Raw genomic sequence first — 16,294 nt, 5'->3', positions numbered from 1 at the left:
GCCAGCTAGATATTATTCATTCGTTTGTTTATTTTTCACAGAACTGGTGTACTGTTTCATTGAAATAAAAGCTCAAAGTAGATTTCTGACAGAATGAAATAATAAGATTATTTACAAGAAAATCAGAAACGATAAGCTAAAAACTAGATTAAAACGCATGCTGACTAACTTGTCCCATTAATTTTGGTGGGATTTACTCCTGACAGGCTTAGTCTGGAGCTATCCAAATTGTAAATAAATATGTAGCTGAAATAACAGGCTGTGTGTAGCTTTTTCTGTTTCTCTTTGGAGAGAGCGTTCCATAGGCACCACAACCAAAAAGGCCGTCCCTTCAGTAGTCATCTGCTTAAGATTTGAAACTGCCAGAGAAAGGCTTTCTGAATGAAAAGAACCATTCAGATACCTGAGTCACAAACTATATAGGGCTTTAAAGGTAAGCACCAGTGTCTCAATATTATATGCGGAGGTCTACTCATATATTAATTACAAGTTTATTTTTTGTGACTAGGGATTCAATTTAGCTAACTGCTCACATATTTGGTACTTCTTCCCTAATCTTTCTTTGCATTTTTATCTGTGCAGCTGAGTTTGGTGACTATGATCCTGATGAACACTTGGACAATTATGTCAGCGAGTTTAAGATTTTCCCCAAACAATCCCAAAAGCTGGAGAGAAAAATACTTGATATACATAAAAACGAATTCAGGTAATTTTGAAAGCTGATTAAAAGATGTATTAAAAGAGGATTGTTTAACTATTATTTGTTAGTGCTTTCTGCAGGTTGCAACTTACACAGGTAGAAAATAAAAATCTGTATTTTAAAGGGGTCAATAGATGATAATGCAATATAAAATTTTGCAAGTCAACAGATCTGCTCAATATGTTATGATCCAAAACTGAGCAGATACCATGGTAAGGCCACAATTAAGCTCATTGATTTCAGTGAGCTAACACAGATGCGACTCCATATCTGATTGGTTTAAAAACACTTTGGTTTAAGAACGGACTTCCGGAATGAATTAAGTTCGTAAACCAAGGTACCACTGTATAAACTCTCAAAAGATCAACAAGTAGCTTATAATCACAACATACATAGTGTTTTATATTTCTCTATTTTTTACCTGGAAGTAGCAAATACTGAGCTAGCGTATATGAATGTCACTGCTACTGACAAGCGGTAATTTTGATTTTGTGGTGAATTTTAAAGAAAAGAACATGGTTGCTATCTAAAGGTTTAGAACATACTTTGGTGTTCAGTTACTTTCTGGTTAAACATTTTACCATTTCCTAAAGAGCAGCTATGTTAGTTTGTGGTGCCTTGCAGTAAAAGCTAACTTGTTTATTACTGCAACATATTCACAGGCAAGAGTCTACATCTTTGGTTTTTTTCAAAAATAATAATTTTATTTTTCATTTTCAGATTTTACAAATATTTTGACAAGAAAAACAAAATCTTTACAAATCTAAATTACCTTCCCCTCGACTTCCCTCTGCTGCTTTCTGCAGTTACTTATTTCATATATTTTTATTACGGTATTTCCAATTCAAATATATTAACAAATTTTCCCAAATCTTCCCCTTAATTGTCTCTTACTGCACATGTTTATATCAGTCCTGCTAATGTTTTAATTTGTTTACAATATGTCTTCAAATAGTCAATAATTCCCCCCCATTCTATTTTTACAAGTCTACTTTGATTGTAGTTCTCTTTCTAGAAGAAAATCATATGAGAGGTTTTATTACTTCTTTCATTTCAATTACCATTCTGTTGATTTTGTGGTAATTATCCTTTGAAGGATATTTTCTTATTACTGTTGGGTGAGCACTTTTAATGTACATTACAGTTTGTAAACATTGTTGTTTGGTTTTTATTAGTTTGAATTTCTGTTCTAGTTTCTTTGAGACTGTTCCGATGTAAAGCAACTCATAAATGTAATGAATATTAATAGCTTATCATCATCATCATCATCATATATATGTAGAACATTTCTCTCCATTGACATATTATTTGATAACAAAACAGAATAGAGAGGACAAACCATTTCTCTCTTTCTATAGACATTTGCAGCCTCTTATTATTTTGGAGATAAACGTTGTTTTGGGAAAGGCTGCCCCCTTCAGGCATACTTTTCAACTGAAGAATTAAGAGCATACTTTAAATTATCCTGCAGTAGATGTGAAAAGCGTCATGGAATGTTGCTAGAAAATCATTGGCTTTGTTTATGTAACACTTGTAATTACCAGCAGATTCCAAGACCTAGAAGTAGTCAGAAGTTCATTTAGGGAGAGATAAACTGTGCTAGCTGTTAAGGTGCTACACTCAATATGCCAGCAAATTTGGAAAACTCAGCAGTGGCCAGATGATTGGAGAAGATCAGTCTACATCCCAATCCCAAAGAAGGGCAGTGCCAAAGAATGCTCCAACTACCGCACAATTGCACTCATTTCACACGCTAGCAAGGTTATGCTTAAAATTCTACAAGGCAGGCTTAAGCAGTATGTGGACTGAGAACTCCCAGAAGTGCAAGCTGGATTTAGAAGAGGCAGAGGAACCAGAGACCAAATTGCAAACATGCGCTGGATTATGGAGAAAGCTAGAGAGTTCCAGAAAGACATCTACTTCTGCTTCATTGACTATGCAAAAGCCTTTGACTGTGTCGACCACAGCAAACTATGGCAAGTTCTTAAAGAAATGGGAGTGCCTGATCACCTCATCTGTCTCCTGAGAAATCTCTATGTGGGACAAGAAGCTACAGTTAGAACTGGATATGGAACAACTGATTGGTTCAAAATTGGGAAAGGAGTACAGCAAGGCTGTATATTGTCTCCCTGCTTATTTAACTTATATGCAGAATTCATCATGCGAAAGGCTGGGCTGAATGAATCCCAAGTCAGAATTAAGAAAAATCAACAACCTCAGATATGCAGATGACACAACCTTGATGGCAGAAAGTGAGGAGGAATTAAAGAACCTTTTAATGAGGGTGAAAGAGGAGAGTGCAAAATATGATCTGAAGCTCAACATCAAAAAAACGAAGATCATGGCCACTGGGCCCATCACCTCCTGGCAAATAGAAGGGGAAGAAATGGAGGCAGTGAGTGATTTTACTTTCTTGGGCTCCATGATCACTGCAGATGGTGACAGCAGTCACGAAATTAAAAGACGCGTGCTCCTTGGGAGAAAGGCGATGGCAAACCTAGACAGCATCTTAAAAAGCAGAGACATTACCTTACCAACAAAGGTCTGTATAGTTAAAGCCATGGTTTTCCCAGTAGTGATGTATGGAAGTGAGAGCTGGACCATCAAGAAGGCTGATCGCCGAAGAATTGATGCTTTTGAATTATGGTGCTGGAGGAGACTCTTGAGAGTCCTATGGACTGCAAGAAGACCAGACGCATCCATTCTTAAGGAAATCAGCCCTGAGTGCTCACTGGAAGGACAGATTGTGAAGCTGAGGCTCCAAGACTTTGGCCACCGCATGAGAAGAGAAGACTCCCTGGAAAAGACCCTGATGTTGGGAAAGATTGAGGGCACAAGAAGAAGGGGACGACAGAGGACGGGATGGTTGGACAGTGTTCTCGAAGCTACCAGCATGAGTTTGACCAAACTGTGGGAGGCAGTGGAAGACAGGAGTGCCTGGCATGCTCTGGTCCATGGGGTCACGAAGAGTCGGACACGACTAAACGACTAAGCAACAACAAACAGAATACAGTATCCGAAGGCAATGAGCCAGCACAAGACCATGCAGGGAACAGTATCTGCAGCATGAGAAAGTGCCTGTTAATGTGTGCATTTTTGCAGGATGGGCTTTGCACAAAATGACAAGATTGGTCTCCGTGATATAGGTACACAACTAGGGTTGCCACATTGATGAGCTTTTTTAAAGGAAAGACCAAGTTGAGCTTTGTTTCAAAATCCCCGGCACTTTGCCAAAGTTCCCCCTAGACGATATTTCCAGCAGGAAATTCCAGGCGTAGGGCAACCCTACACACTGCCTCTGTGGTTGTGCATCTTGCTTTGCATGCAGAAGATCCCAGGTTTTCAATGCTGGGCCTCTGCAGGTCGGGCTTGGAAGTCACCAGCCTAAGCCACTGCCAGTCCATATAGAGAAGTATTGAGTCAGTCAGGCCAGTGGTAAGTTTCAATGTGAGGCAACTTCCTATAGTCCTGTGTTCCTAGGGAACATTTTGTGATGGCTTGTGAATGCTCTGCGCAAGAAATGCCTCTGCTCACTCAGAGATACATATATATAGTCTTTATTTTACATATGTACAGACAGCACGTTACAATCATGCATCCGAATCCTCCGCCCCTTCTCCAACAGAAAATATGTGGAATTTTCATGTGATGTCTCTGTCCCCTCCTCTTTAACACTCTCCTTTCCTTGGCAGATGGAACAGGCATTGTTTCACTGTCTGTGCCAGAACTTCCCGTGCGGTGTTGAGGCTCTGGTCCAACATCTGTGAACTGTCCCTCCGCCTGGCTTTCCCTTCTTTCCTCCACTGCCACTTCCTGCCCCCCTTCCTCTGCCTGTCTCTGCTCCTCCCCTTCATTCTCCGTCAGTACCATGACACATATGCACACAAGTCTGTCAGCTTCTGTCAAGTGTAAATAGGTTGCTTATGATCTCTTCAGGTACTACTTCAGGGGACACCCCACCCCCACACAAATAATGTCTGGGTAAAATTGAGCAAGTGGGAAAAGTGAATTTTAAAAAAAGGAACTATGGAGCCAGACAAGTTGATACAATAAATGTTTGAGTGTGTTTAACGTGTTTTTATTTTTTAAAAAACAGCTGCCTGTTTGGGATTGGGATTTAGGATCAGGATTGTGCTATGCAAGGAGGGGTAATGTTTCCCTCTGCGTCATAGTCCTGTTGAAAATGCACCCGTCCTCAAAGCTGACGCTACCCCTGGAATGGAAGCTGATATTTGTCTCATTGCAAGACTGACTGATAGGCAGGTGAAAGCAAGACAATCTGCGTAGTGCTATAGATAAGCATATATTTCAGGAAATAGTAAATGAAAATGAAAACAAGCTGCACAAAACAGCAAGTGAAGTCACATCAGACTGCAGGTAGTCCAAAGTTAAATCCTGTGATTGGTAGAAGGGGCATAGAAACATTTTTACTTAATACAGGATGCTTAATTCTAGTTCATCAGGGGATCCATAGGTGCTTAGTATAACTGTCACATATTCTACACTTCAAAGCCTGAATTAAATGTTCAGTACTGTATTTGTAATATTGCCACATACTCATTACTGGCAGATAAAATATTGCTTCCATCTTCTATCCTCTGTGAGTTTAGAAAGACTGTCATGGGGTCTTGCCAGCTCAAAACATTTTTCAGATGTTATTTCACTGCTGGTGATTTTTGTTTGTTCAGTGCACTGTGCCATATTAAATTAGCATAAAGTGTCTCTGAGAACATTTGCAAGATCTCACTCTTTTATTCCACATTAGTCAATACACATTAGTAAATACTGTCATCCTATCTTTCTCTCTGTTCAAAATCTAATCACAAATTAGACTTATCAGTCCACGCTACAGAGTGCAGTTTCAATATCCTTTCATTTCTGTATATTAATTACTCTTAACGTGCTGTTGGTAACATGTTTCAGGTGGCTAATGAATGATTAGAAAATTGTCTTATGCACATTTTCAGTGCTTAGTTATGGCAGCAGTCTAACAATTCAGTGATGATACTCAATGTATTTTTAAAAGAATTAACCCTGAATACCATCACTGCAAGGGACGCAGGTGGCGCTGTGGTCTAAACCACTGAGACTAGGGTTTGCTGATCGGAAGGTTGGCGGTTCGAATCCCTGCAATGGGGTGAGCTCCCATTGCTTAGTCCCAGCTCCTGCCAACCTAGCAGTTCGAAAGCACATCAAAGTACAAGTAGATAAATAGGTACCACTCCGGCAGGAAGGTAAATGGCGTTTCCATGCACTGCTCTGGTTTCGCCAGAAGCGGCTTAGTAATGCTGGCCACATGACCCAGAAAAACTGTCTGCGGACAAACGTTGGCTCCCTTGGCCAGTAAAGCGAGATGAGCGCCGCAACCCCAGAGTCGTTCACAACTGGACTTAACTGTCAGGGGTCCTTTACCTTTACCTTTACCATCATTGCAATGGTTGAGTTTTATGGAAATGCTGATCTCTGATCCTGACTGCAACGGAATCTCCTAAGAAGCTGCTGACAGAAGGCATGGTAGCTTTAGAGCAGTGTTTCCCAACCTTGTGCCTCCAGATGTTTTTGGCCTACAACTCCCATCATCCCTAGCTAGCAAGACCAGTGGTCAGGGATGATGGGAGTTGTAGGCCAAAAACATCTGGAGGCACAAGGTTGGGAAACACTGCTTTAGAGGACTGTAATTAATTAGGCCTTGTAAGCTTTTCATCAGTTTGTCCACCATAGTGAACAAAGAGGATGCTACCCTAATTGACTTAGAAACTATCAGGTGCTAAATTTGTGTGATGGGGGAAGTTTTAAGCAGATATTCAGCATTACTAGTTTTCATGTTGCCTTAAGAAGTATGACATATCTGTGACAGTGTGAAAAGAGCAAATCAGTAACCAGGTGTTGAAATAAATAGTCAAGTGCTGTAAATTAAGACTCAGTAGAATGATAAGTAGAATGATACTGATTAAGACTCAGTAGTGCTGGGACGCAGGTGGCGCTGTGGGTTAAAGCCTCAGCACCTAGGACTTGCCGATCGAAAGGTCGGCGGTTCGAATCCCTGCGACGGGGTGCGCTCCCGCTGCTCGGTCCCAGCGCCTGCCAACCTAGCAGTTCGAAAGCACCTCCGGGTGCAAGTAGATAAATAGGGACCGCTTACCAGCGGGAAGGTAAACGGCGTTTCCGTGTGCGGCTCTGGCTCGCCAGATGCAGCTTTGTCACGCTGGCCACGTGACCCGGAAGTGTCTCCGGACAGCGCTGACCCCTGGCCTCTTGAGTGAGATGGGCGCACAACCCCAGAGTCTGTCAAGACTGGCCCGCACGGGCAGGGGTACCTTTACCTTTACCTTTAGAATGATATAATATAATAATATATAATATAATATAATTTAATTCTGGTGGTCAAAAAAATCCCAGGTACTAAATTTCTTTCTGCTAATTGAACATACTGTAGAAACCTCCTGTGGCAGCATTAGGATAACAGTTTGTCATGGGGTCCATGGATACAGCAGGGCAAAACAAATTATCAGTGAACAAACTCCGTATCACATGCATGCGCTGCTAGGGAAATGGTGACTCACAGTGACAGGTGCCAAAGTGGGGAAGAGGCATCTTTTTCAGGTCTAAGAACATTTGCCGTTTTCTTCCTCATGAAGATCTAACAAAATGTGGAGCATAATCTTTGTGAAAAGCAAACAGAATTGGTGTCTGAAGGCTGTTCTGTCTGAAGTAGATGTCAGATTTCTAGCTGTACTTTCTAGGGGTGCTTCTTGTCGTTTTAAATGCACCACCTTCCACTTTTATCAAAAAGAAAGTACAATTCACATTGATTCAACAGCAATTTTAGGGAGCAAACATACATACATACATACATACATACATACATACATACCATTGTGGCTAAATGCTGGTTCTAATGTAGTTTTGCTCAGAGGGATTAACCTTCATAGATATTTCATGCATTTTTACCTCCAAGAAGCTCAAGGCAAACATAGGGGGTCTGATCCTACAACAATGTTTCCTTTTCTCACCCCAGCAGCTTCCTTTCAATATTTTCCAGAGGATCTGGGGCCATTGCTGGGCTGTGTTACGGGGGGGGGGGGTGAGAGGAGAAAACTTTAACCTAGGCGATCTTGAGGTACAACCCATTCTTCCCTCCCATTTTAACCCTACAGAAGCCCTATGAAATTGGTTAGACTGAGAAAGAGTGAGCGGCTCAAAGGCATCTGGCTGAGTGAGCGAAGGCCTTCCCTGTCCTAGTCCATCACTGTCTGTTCAACAAACATAGGAGTCATATGGAAGGCTAACACATTTATCTACTATTGCATGGCATGGTTTCAACCACTTCTGGGATTCTTCACAGAGCATTGTCTGACTCGTAAGAAGAGACAGATAGAAAGCCTTACAATTGTATTAGTAGCAGCAATGTGTACATGGGCCATCACATATCTAACTTCAGACAGAACTTCAATTTCACTTCACACAATGCTTTTCAATATAGTCAGCTCATACACTTGGCTACTAGTCACCAAGTGTACAGTAAGTGCTTTGAAAATCCTGATTTTATTTTCTGGATACACATTGGAACATTAGAGTCATTCAGTATTAAAAGCGCACATTTTAAATAATATGGACTTTCTTTCTAGATCTGCGATCCAGCTATTGGTTTATAATGTCTCTTTCCTGCTGAGGAGATGTGAAAGAGGGTGTTAAATTTGAAGGTGTCAATAAATATGAAAAGGATTTTTGTTCCTAAGCTGTTAAGAGTCCTGCTGTATTCTCTGTTTTAAGGTCTGATAAATTTACAAATGCCATTTGAAAAATAGCGGTGTTAAGCCTAGAATGTCTCTTTCTACAGATAATGACCCCAATTTGTAACTCGGGTCGTGAGAAATTAGCCCTCCTACCTCTTCTGTAGTAGCTTGCTGTACAGATTGTAAAATGGCGTTTCTTTTTTACTGATCAACGTGGAGGTTCTGTAATTTCAGCTTGTTGAAATTCTGCTTATCCTTCTCAAAAAAGATCTCTGCAAAGTTCATACTCTCAGCAAGATGTACTTAATGTGAAGTTATTGGGATGGTGTGCTATTTAAGCAGTCCATAGTAGCTAAAACTGCTCCTCTAAATTCCACTTACCCAGTTTTGATTGCAGCTCTTCTGCTTTGATCCTTGCAACTTCTACATTTGTTTTTAATTCAAGTGTGAGACCAGCAGCTGTCCCAGATTCCAAACCCGTCAGCAAAGACTGTACAGAATTTCCCCTCTCACACTATTATGACACACTTAAGATCATTGCTCAGCCGCTGGCCCCTCAGTGGAGCTATAAGCAAGCATGATATTAAATCTAGCTTTTGGACTGGATTGCTTAGACCCTCCCATGGCCTAGGGGAAATCTTTTCATTGCATTAGTTTGAAATCATTTGAATCAAGGTCTGGCTTAACAATGACTCACGCTGACAAGAAAATAACTTTCTGTCCTTTTCACGTTACTTGAATGGTTTCCTAGGGATATTCCCCTAGAAATGAGGGGCAGGGGCATATTTCTCATGGCTGTTTGTGTGTCTCTGTGGTGGCACCTTCTTATAGTAGTTCCATCACCTACTACTGTGCCATGTTGCTCTTGTTTGCTACGCAAGTTGGCTCCCAATACACAGGTAGCCCGTATGCTGATGGCAAATCATGCTGCTGGCATCAAGCTGGTACAAATGAGACACAAAGGCAATAGGTGTTCCAGTCCCATAACTACTTGACACTGCAGTAAGTAAAATTATGCCTTAACCCCTGCAAGGACCTGTGGGACCGCCTCTCCTGGCATGCCCCGCGGAAGACCTTAAGGTCCATAAATAACAACACTTTGGAGGTCCCGAGCCTCAAGGAGGTTAGCTTGGTCTCAACTAGGGCCAGGGCCTTTTCAGCACTGTCCCCGACATGGTGGAATGCTCTGTCCCAAGAGACTAGGGTCCTGTGGGATTTGACGTCTTTCCGCAGGACCTGCAAGATGGAGCTGTTCCACCTGGCCTTCGACTTGGACTCACTCTCACCCCTTATATGGGATTTGGTATATAAATTTTCCCTTGGCTTTTTTGCTGGCCCATGTAGGACCAGCATGGATAGCTGGCTCGGGTGAATATCTGATGTTTCCTCCCTTTATGGTCTTGATTTATGGGCTACTACTAAAATGAGGCTGTATTTTAAGCTGTATTTTAAGCCGTATTTTAATTAACTGTTTTTTTCTTTTTTCCTATTACATTTTATTGTAATTTATATTCAGTGTTAGCCTCCCTGAGCCTGGCCCTGGCCGGGGAGGGCGGGGTATAAATAAAAAATTATTATTATTATTATTATTATTATTATTATTATTATTATTATTATTTATTAAGTGGGCAAGGCATTCTGCTCTTCCAGTCTTACCTGCAAATTCCTTTGCTTCCAGCAACAATAGTGCAAGGCTGTTTAGCTGTTTCCATCTTTGGGCCTTTAAAACTACCTTTAGATGTTGAGCTATCTTTTTTTATAATATTTTTATTCATTTTCAAATACAAATTTATTTAACCAATATCAGAATTTATCACATAATCTTCTTTTTTTTTTACTTCTGTTTTGTTTATTTATTCACACATTTTCTGATTTTAATATTGCCTTTGATATATAACCTCCCCAATCTTATTCCCCTTTTTACAATATTCCTCATATTTTCACAGAACCTCTTGAAAGCCTACAAGCATTGTCTGTTCATCGCATATACTTTTCAGATAATCTGTAAATTTTCCCCAGTCCTTGGTGAACTTCTGATCTTGCAAATATCGAATCTTCCCTGTTAGTTTATCCAGTTCTGCAAAGTTCGTGAATTTCAATCTCAATTTCAATTTCAATGAGCTATCTTGAAGGGGTCTGTGATGTTAATATATGGGAGTGCTGGAGGTGAAATAGTTAATCAGGTTACCCAATCAGAACCCAGGGGCGTGGAGTCAGAGGGACTATAAAACCAGCTCTGGGAAGGGCGGAGAGGAAGAGTTTGTTGGGAATTGGGTGGTTGGTTGGAGTGGGAGTGGATTGGGATAGAGTCTGTGGGTAGGTTGAGTTAGTGTAGCGAAATAAGCTGAGTCAGGAACCATTAGGGGCTAGGACAGGGGTCTGCAACCTTTAAGACAAAAAGAGCCACTTGGACCCGTTTCCAAAAAAACAACAACAACTGGGAGCCGCAAAAACATTGCAACATTTAAAACAAATATAACACTGTATATATTGTTTCTTGCCTTAATGCTGTATATACAGGATTGTGCAGTCAGCTGTCAATCTCAAGAAAAAAGGACAAATAGCTAATTAAAATATTTAATTTACAACCAGGTAACCAGGTTAATGGGACTTTTGCTCCTGAACCTCAGTGCTCAGTGTCTGCACATCAGGGCTGTAAGACGTCACCTTCATTTTCACACAGGCTTGCAAGCTGTCATCTGTGAGGCGTGATCGGTGTTTGTTTTTAATATAGTTCATGTTGGAGAAGACCTGCTCACATACATATGTGGAACCGAAGATCGACAGGACTCCAAATGCATACTTTTTCATGTTTATATAAGTGTTGGGGATGGCATTCCATGTTTCGAATACAAGTTTGTCCTGTTTGGGAAGGTTTTCAATATCACTCCATTTATGATTCTGAGCCAGAATGGCCTTCTGACGGGCAACATCCTCAAGAGTAGCGGTCAAGCATTTGAACTTGGACACCCATATATCTTTGTCGGCTATATCGGCCAGTTCCAGCTCAAGATCAGGTTGACCTACACCTGGAAATGCAGTCATATTCAATAGGGATGGATCGATCGCCAGGGGAGTGACAGGGAAGGATAATGTGTTTTTTTCCTCTCTGAACCCACAGAATCGTTTCCCAAACGAGCTTTGCATTGCGGTGATTGCAGACTTGAAATATTCCAAATTTATCGTATCATGACTTTGTTTGAACTCTCTCAAAGAGGGAAAGTGAGACAGTGTACCTCTCTGGAAATCTTTGACAAACACTGTCAACTTGCGCTCGAATGCCAAAACCTCCTCCAGCATGTGCAGGGCTGTGCCTCCTTTCCCCTGAAGGGTTGTATTTAGCGTGTTTAGATGGGCTGTCATGTCTACCATAAAATGTAATTTTTCCAGCCACTCTGGCTGTTCCAGCTCAGCAAAGGTAAGCTCTTTCCTGGCCAGGAAGGTTTTTACTTCTTCCAAACATGTGACAAAGCGTTTTAGCACCTCGCCTCTGGACAACCACCGGACCTTGTTGTGGAGCAGGAGGTCCGAATATGTGCTTTCCACCTCATCCAATAGCAAACGAAACTGGCGGTGGTTTAAACCCTTTGCCATTATCTTATTAACAATCTGAATGACCACATCCATCACTTTTGTGCATTCGGGGGGAAATGTTTGAGCACACAATGCCTCTTGGTGCAGGATGCAATGAAATGACAGCAGCGTTCTACCCAGTGCCTTCTGCAGTAGAGCCACAAAGCCCTTCTGTGCTCCTCTCATGCTCGGTGCCCCATCAGTAGCCACTGAGACCAGGTGGTTGGTGTTTATTTTTTTAGCACTTAAAAAGTCCAGGACATCCTTACAGATATCCTCACCCCTTGTTTGGTCTTTTGGTGGTATCAGCTCAATCAGTTCTTCCTGTGGCCCAGAAGAGTTCACATATCGGCAGAACAGCGCTATTTGTTCAATATCACCTTTATCTTTGGACTCATCACAGGCGATGGAGTACGCCACAGCTGAATTAATGTCTTGAATTTGCTGTTTGCTAATGTTTTCTGCCATTTTTAGGGTTCTGTCTTTAACAGTCTTCACAGACAGAGGCATGTCTTTGATTTTCTGCACAATTTCATTCTTGTTTTTGAAGTCCATGTATAGATGTTCCAAAACCTTAAGGAATGCTTCTTTTATATACTCTCCATCTGTGAACGGCTTCCCATGCTTGACTATTTCCTGAGCGGCTACAAAACTAGCATATGTTGTGGAATTTGCAGACTTCACCCAATTCTTGAAATTATTTTTGCTCCTATCAACCTTCCTCATAAGTTCTGCAACGGCTTTTCGTCTCTCATCTCCATCTGGATATTTTTCTGCAAAGGCTGCGTGTTTATTCTGGAAATGTCTTGCAATATTTGACTTTTTGTTGTTTGCAAATTTCTCACCACATATTAAGCATACTGGTAAACCAGTCTTGTCAGTAGAGAATGCAAATGATTCTGTCCATGTATCATTAAACATTCTGTTTTCTTCAGAAATTTTTCTTTTCTTGCCTTTATCCATGGCTGGCCTACCGGGGGTCCAAAACAGGGACGTAATTAGAAATCAGAGGGCTCCATAGCAAAATTTGCTATGCCCGATGTCAGGGAACTGACATCAGAGTGAGAGGCGAAGGGGAGGCTCCCAGATTCTGCAGGCAAAGGACCCAGCACCAGGGGGAGAAGCAGCTTGGTAGAGGGGGGAGGAAATCAGCGCAACACCAGGGATAAAGGGGGGCAGATGGGGGAAGCGGAGAGAGAGCTCCGGGATTCTTCTCTGTACATCAGTGAGTAGAACCCTCCACTAGCCACGCCCTCCCTGCGCAGAAGACTCCCGCGCAGTGAGAGGAGGAGGCGACTGGGAGTCAGACAGCTTCTATGCTGGAAGAGGTTTAAGAAATGCCCACAGACGGATTCTGCTAGCGACTGAGACAGCTACGCGGAGATGGGCTGTGCAGTCAGAACGGTTTTAAAAGGCAATTAAGCCTAGAGAGGCGGCAGTTTACGCACGAGTAACTCAGACCCATTACACATGCCCCAAAGTGTACCATAAATCATAATCAGTGCCTGATGTAAATAATAATTAATAATGAGGCATTCGTCATTATAAAAATACCTTTTTATTATTCATTTGTTTGACCCCTCAGAATTACTCCTCCTCATAGAAATAAAATTAACAAGTTACCTTTTTTTGAGTGTGTGTTCTTCACTCCCCTTCAAAACAGTGACCAGTGTATACGGCCCCTTTCAATGCAGCCTGCTTTCCCCAAGGAAAGAACAATTCACCAAACTTCCCCCTGCTTAAGTTTAAAAAGGGGCTTCAGGCAACTAACTCCTCCGCCTCCTCCCCTCGCCTCCTCCCCTCGCCTCGCCTCCTCCCCTCGCCTCCACTCCTCGCCTCCTCCCCTCGCCTCCTCCCCTCGCCTCCTCCCCTCCCCTCGCCTCCACTCCTCGCCTCCACTCCTCGCCTCCTCCCCTCGCCTCCTCCCCTCGCCTCCACTCCTTGCCTCCTCCCCTCGCCTCCTCCCCTCGCCTCCTCCCCTCGCCTCCTCCCCTCGCCTCCACTCCTCGCCTCCTCCCCTCGCCTCCTCCCCTCGCCTCCACTCCTCGCCTCCTCCCCTCGCCTCCACTCCTCGCCTCCTCCCCTCGCCTCCTCCCCTCGCCTCCTCCCCTCGCCTCCACTCCTCGCCTCCTCCCCTCGCCTCCTCCCCTCGCCTCCACTCCTCGCCTCCTCCCCTCGCCTCCTCCCCTCGCCTCCTCCCCTCGCCTCCGCCCCTCGCTTCCTCCCCTCGCCTCCTCCCCTCGCCTCCACTCCTCGCCTCCTCCCCTCGCCTCCGCTCCTCGCCTCCTCCCATCGCCTCCTCCCCGGAGCCGCAGCAAAGGCTTTAAAGAGCCACATGCGGCTCTGGAGCCGCAGGTTGCCGACCCCCGGGCTAGGAAGACGAGTAAATATCTGAGAGGTGGTTTAGTGAGTGAGAGCAGGTAGCGGAAGTTATAGGTCTGGATAGGCACCCCATGAATGTAATTGACCCAAACTGTTTATGAAACCACACGCTTGTTAAACTGCAATAAATAAATGTTCTATAAATATATATATAGACTCAGTATTGTACCAGGTAGGGCCTGGGTGGTGGCAGCGAGAAATAAAGTGGTGGCACAGGGATCAATAGACAGTGGAACGTCCGGGGACCCTGTGTGATTGCCACAGGGCCACCCAAACTTCACTGTAGTATTGTGCAATGGTACTTCAAAGAGAGCAGGAAAAGTGCTCTATTGCCACAATATCCATGAAATACCCTCCAAGGGTCCCTATTTTCCGGGGACAGTCTTGGAATTACGAAACCCACCCCAGCTTCTGATTTGATCCAAGAATGTGCCCATTTCTCCCTGCCAGCGCCACCGCCACCGAGCTTGGGCAACTCGTAGCGGCTGCATGGAGCAGGTGAAGAGGAGGAGAGGCTGTCGCTGCTGAGTCCAGCCTTGTGGGACGCACCATCTCAGAGGTGCAGGCAGAGTGCAGGGCCACCCTGGTTGCGAAGAAAGCGAGAGCGGAGCAGAGAGCAAGGAGTCTTGTAAAAAAAATAAATGCTTTGTGCGCCCGTGTCTAACCTTGAGGAGGTTTGAGGAGGGTCAATGGGGTGGGGAGTGAGAAATGCCCCTATTTTCATCTGAGGGAGGTTGGAGAGTATTCCATGAGTTCCACTGAAAGAGTAATTTTGCTGGATTTAGGTTCCGCGCATGTGAGTAAATTAACAGCCCCCCCCCCCACATATACCAGGACAGGCATCTGCATGACTGATCCCATAAGTCAGTGCTTTAATGAGGTAGCTTGTTCAATTGGGCTATTAGATGAAAATCAATTAGTCTACAAGGTGCTTTCGTTGGTTCTTGCTTCGTTTAGTTTGACAAGAATACAATCTAATAGCCCAATTTAACGTGCTGCCCTTGAGTACCCCCAGAAAAAAACGCTGTGTGATGTAAACCAGCATCAGAATTCTTTCACGACCCACATTCAGTTTTATGTTTTACTGCATTTTTTTGAATTGGGTGGGGTGTGGGGTTTTTTTGTCTTGAGAGTCAGATTTACTTTTCTTCTCTTTCATCCACATTGTTAGTGCAGCCCTCCCTGGTACAAAAGCAGATTTCTATTTTGCTCTCTAAGAATTTCAGAAATGACTCCTTCCTGTATTTAATGTCTTCTTCTATTACTGTCCTCACTCCTTTTCTCATTTGTGACATGAACATGTGACATTGCTTGTGAAGTGGCCAATTTCTTCACAGTTTGCCTGGGTTAAAATGTTTTAGTTGTTGCAAATCCAAAACTAATAATTACTAATATATTTTCATTTTCTTGGCTTTCTACCCATTCCATTTCCAAATCTGGGAGGCATTGCTACTTTAAAACAGTGCAAATGCATAACATAAATTCTATCTACTACTGTTAAACTGATTATTCTATATTTGACTGCTACTTAATATTGAGTTAGACCATTGGCTCAACTAGTCTAGTAGTAGTATTTATATCCCACCCTTTTTCCCTGACAGGGACTTAGGGGGCTTACAGATAAAAGAGAAGCAGCTACAAACATAGGAAAAAAGCTATTACTAAAAACAGTTTAATATTAATAATATATAAAAACGTTCTATTAAAACATACAGATCATTCTGACTGGCAGTGACTCTCCAGAGGTTCAGAGGACATTTCTTAGTTTGGGGCACAATTTTTTTCTCAGTTGCAGATCCTGCAATTGCCATATTTTTCACTCAATAAGACGCACCTAGTTTTTAGAGCAGGAAAACAAGAAAAAAAAATATTCTGAACGAAACAGTGAATGTATGATTTTTGT

At 42.8% G+C, this 16,294-nt stretch overlaps 1 protein-coding gene across 2 annotated transcripts in view; it reads left to right on the top strand.

Annotated features, from left to right (window-relative positions):
- Window positions 1-16,294, top strand: part of FRMD3 (FERM domain containing 3) — a 136,963-nt gene that overhangs the window by 88,661 nt on the left and 32,008 nt on the right. For both annotated transcript variants that reach the window (XM_083702029.1, XM_083702028.1), the window contains one exon: window positions 583-706. In XM_083702029.1, coding sequence (XP_083558155.1) covers window positions 583-706 — 124 coding nt within the window. The remainder of the gene's footprint in view (window positions 1-582; window positions 707-16,294) is intronic.

The sequence above is a fragment of the Podarcis gaigeae genome (genome assembly GCF_964106915.1).
Source record: "Podarcis gaigeae genome assembly, chromosome: 11".
NCBI lineage: Eukaryota > Metazoa > Chordata > Lepidosauria > Squamata > Lacertidae > Podarcis > Podarcis gaigeae.
The sequence above is the reverse complement of the archived record's forward strand: the minus strand, read 5'-3'. Positions and strand labels throughout refer to the sequence as shown.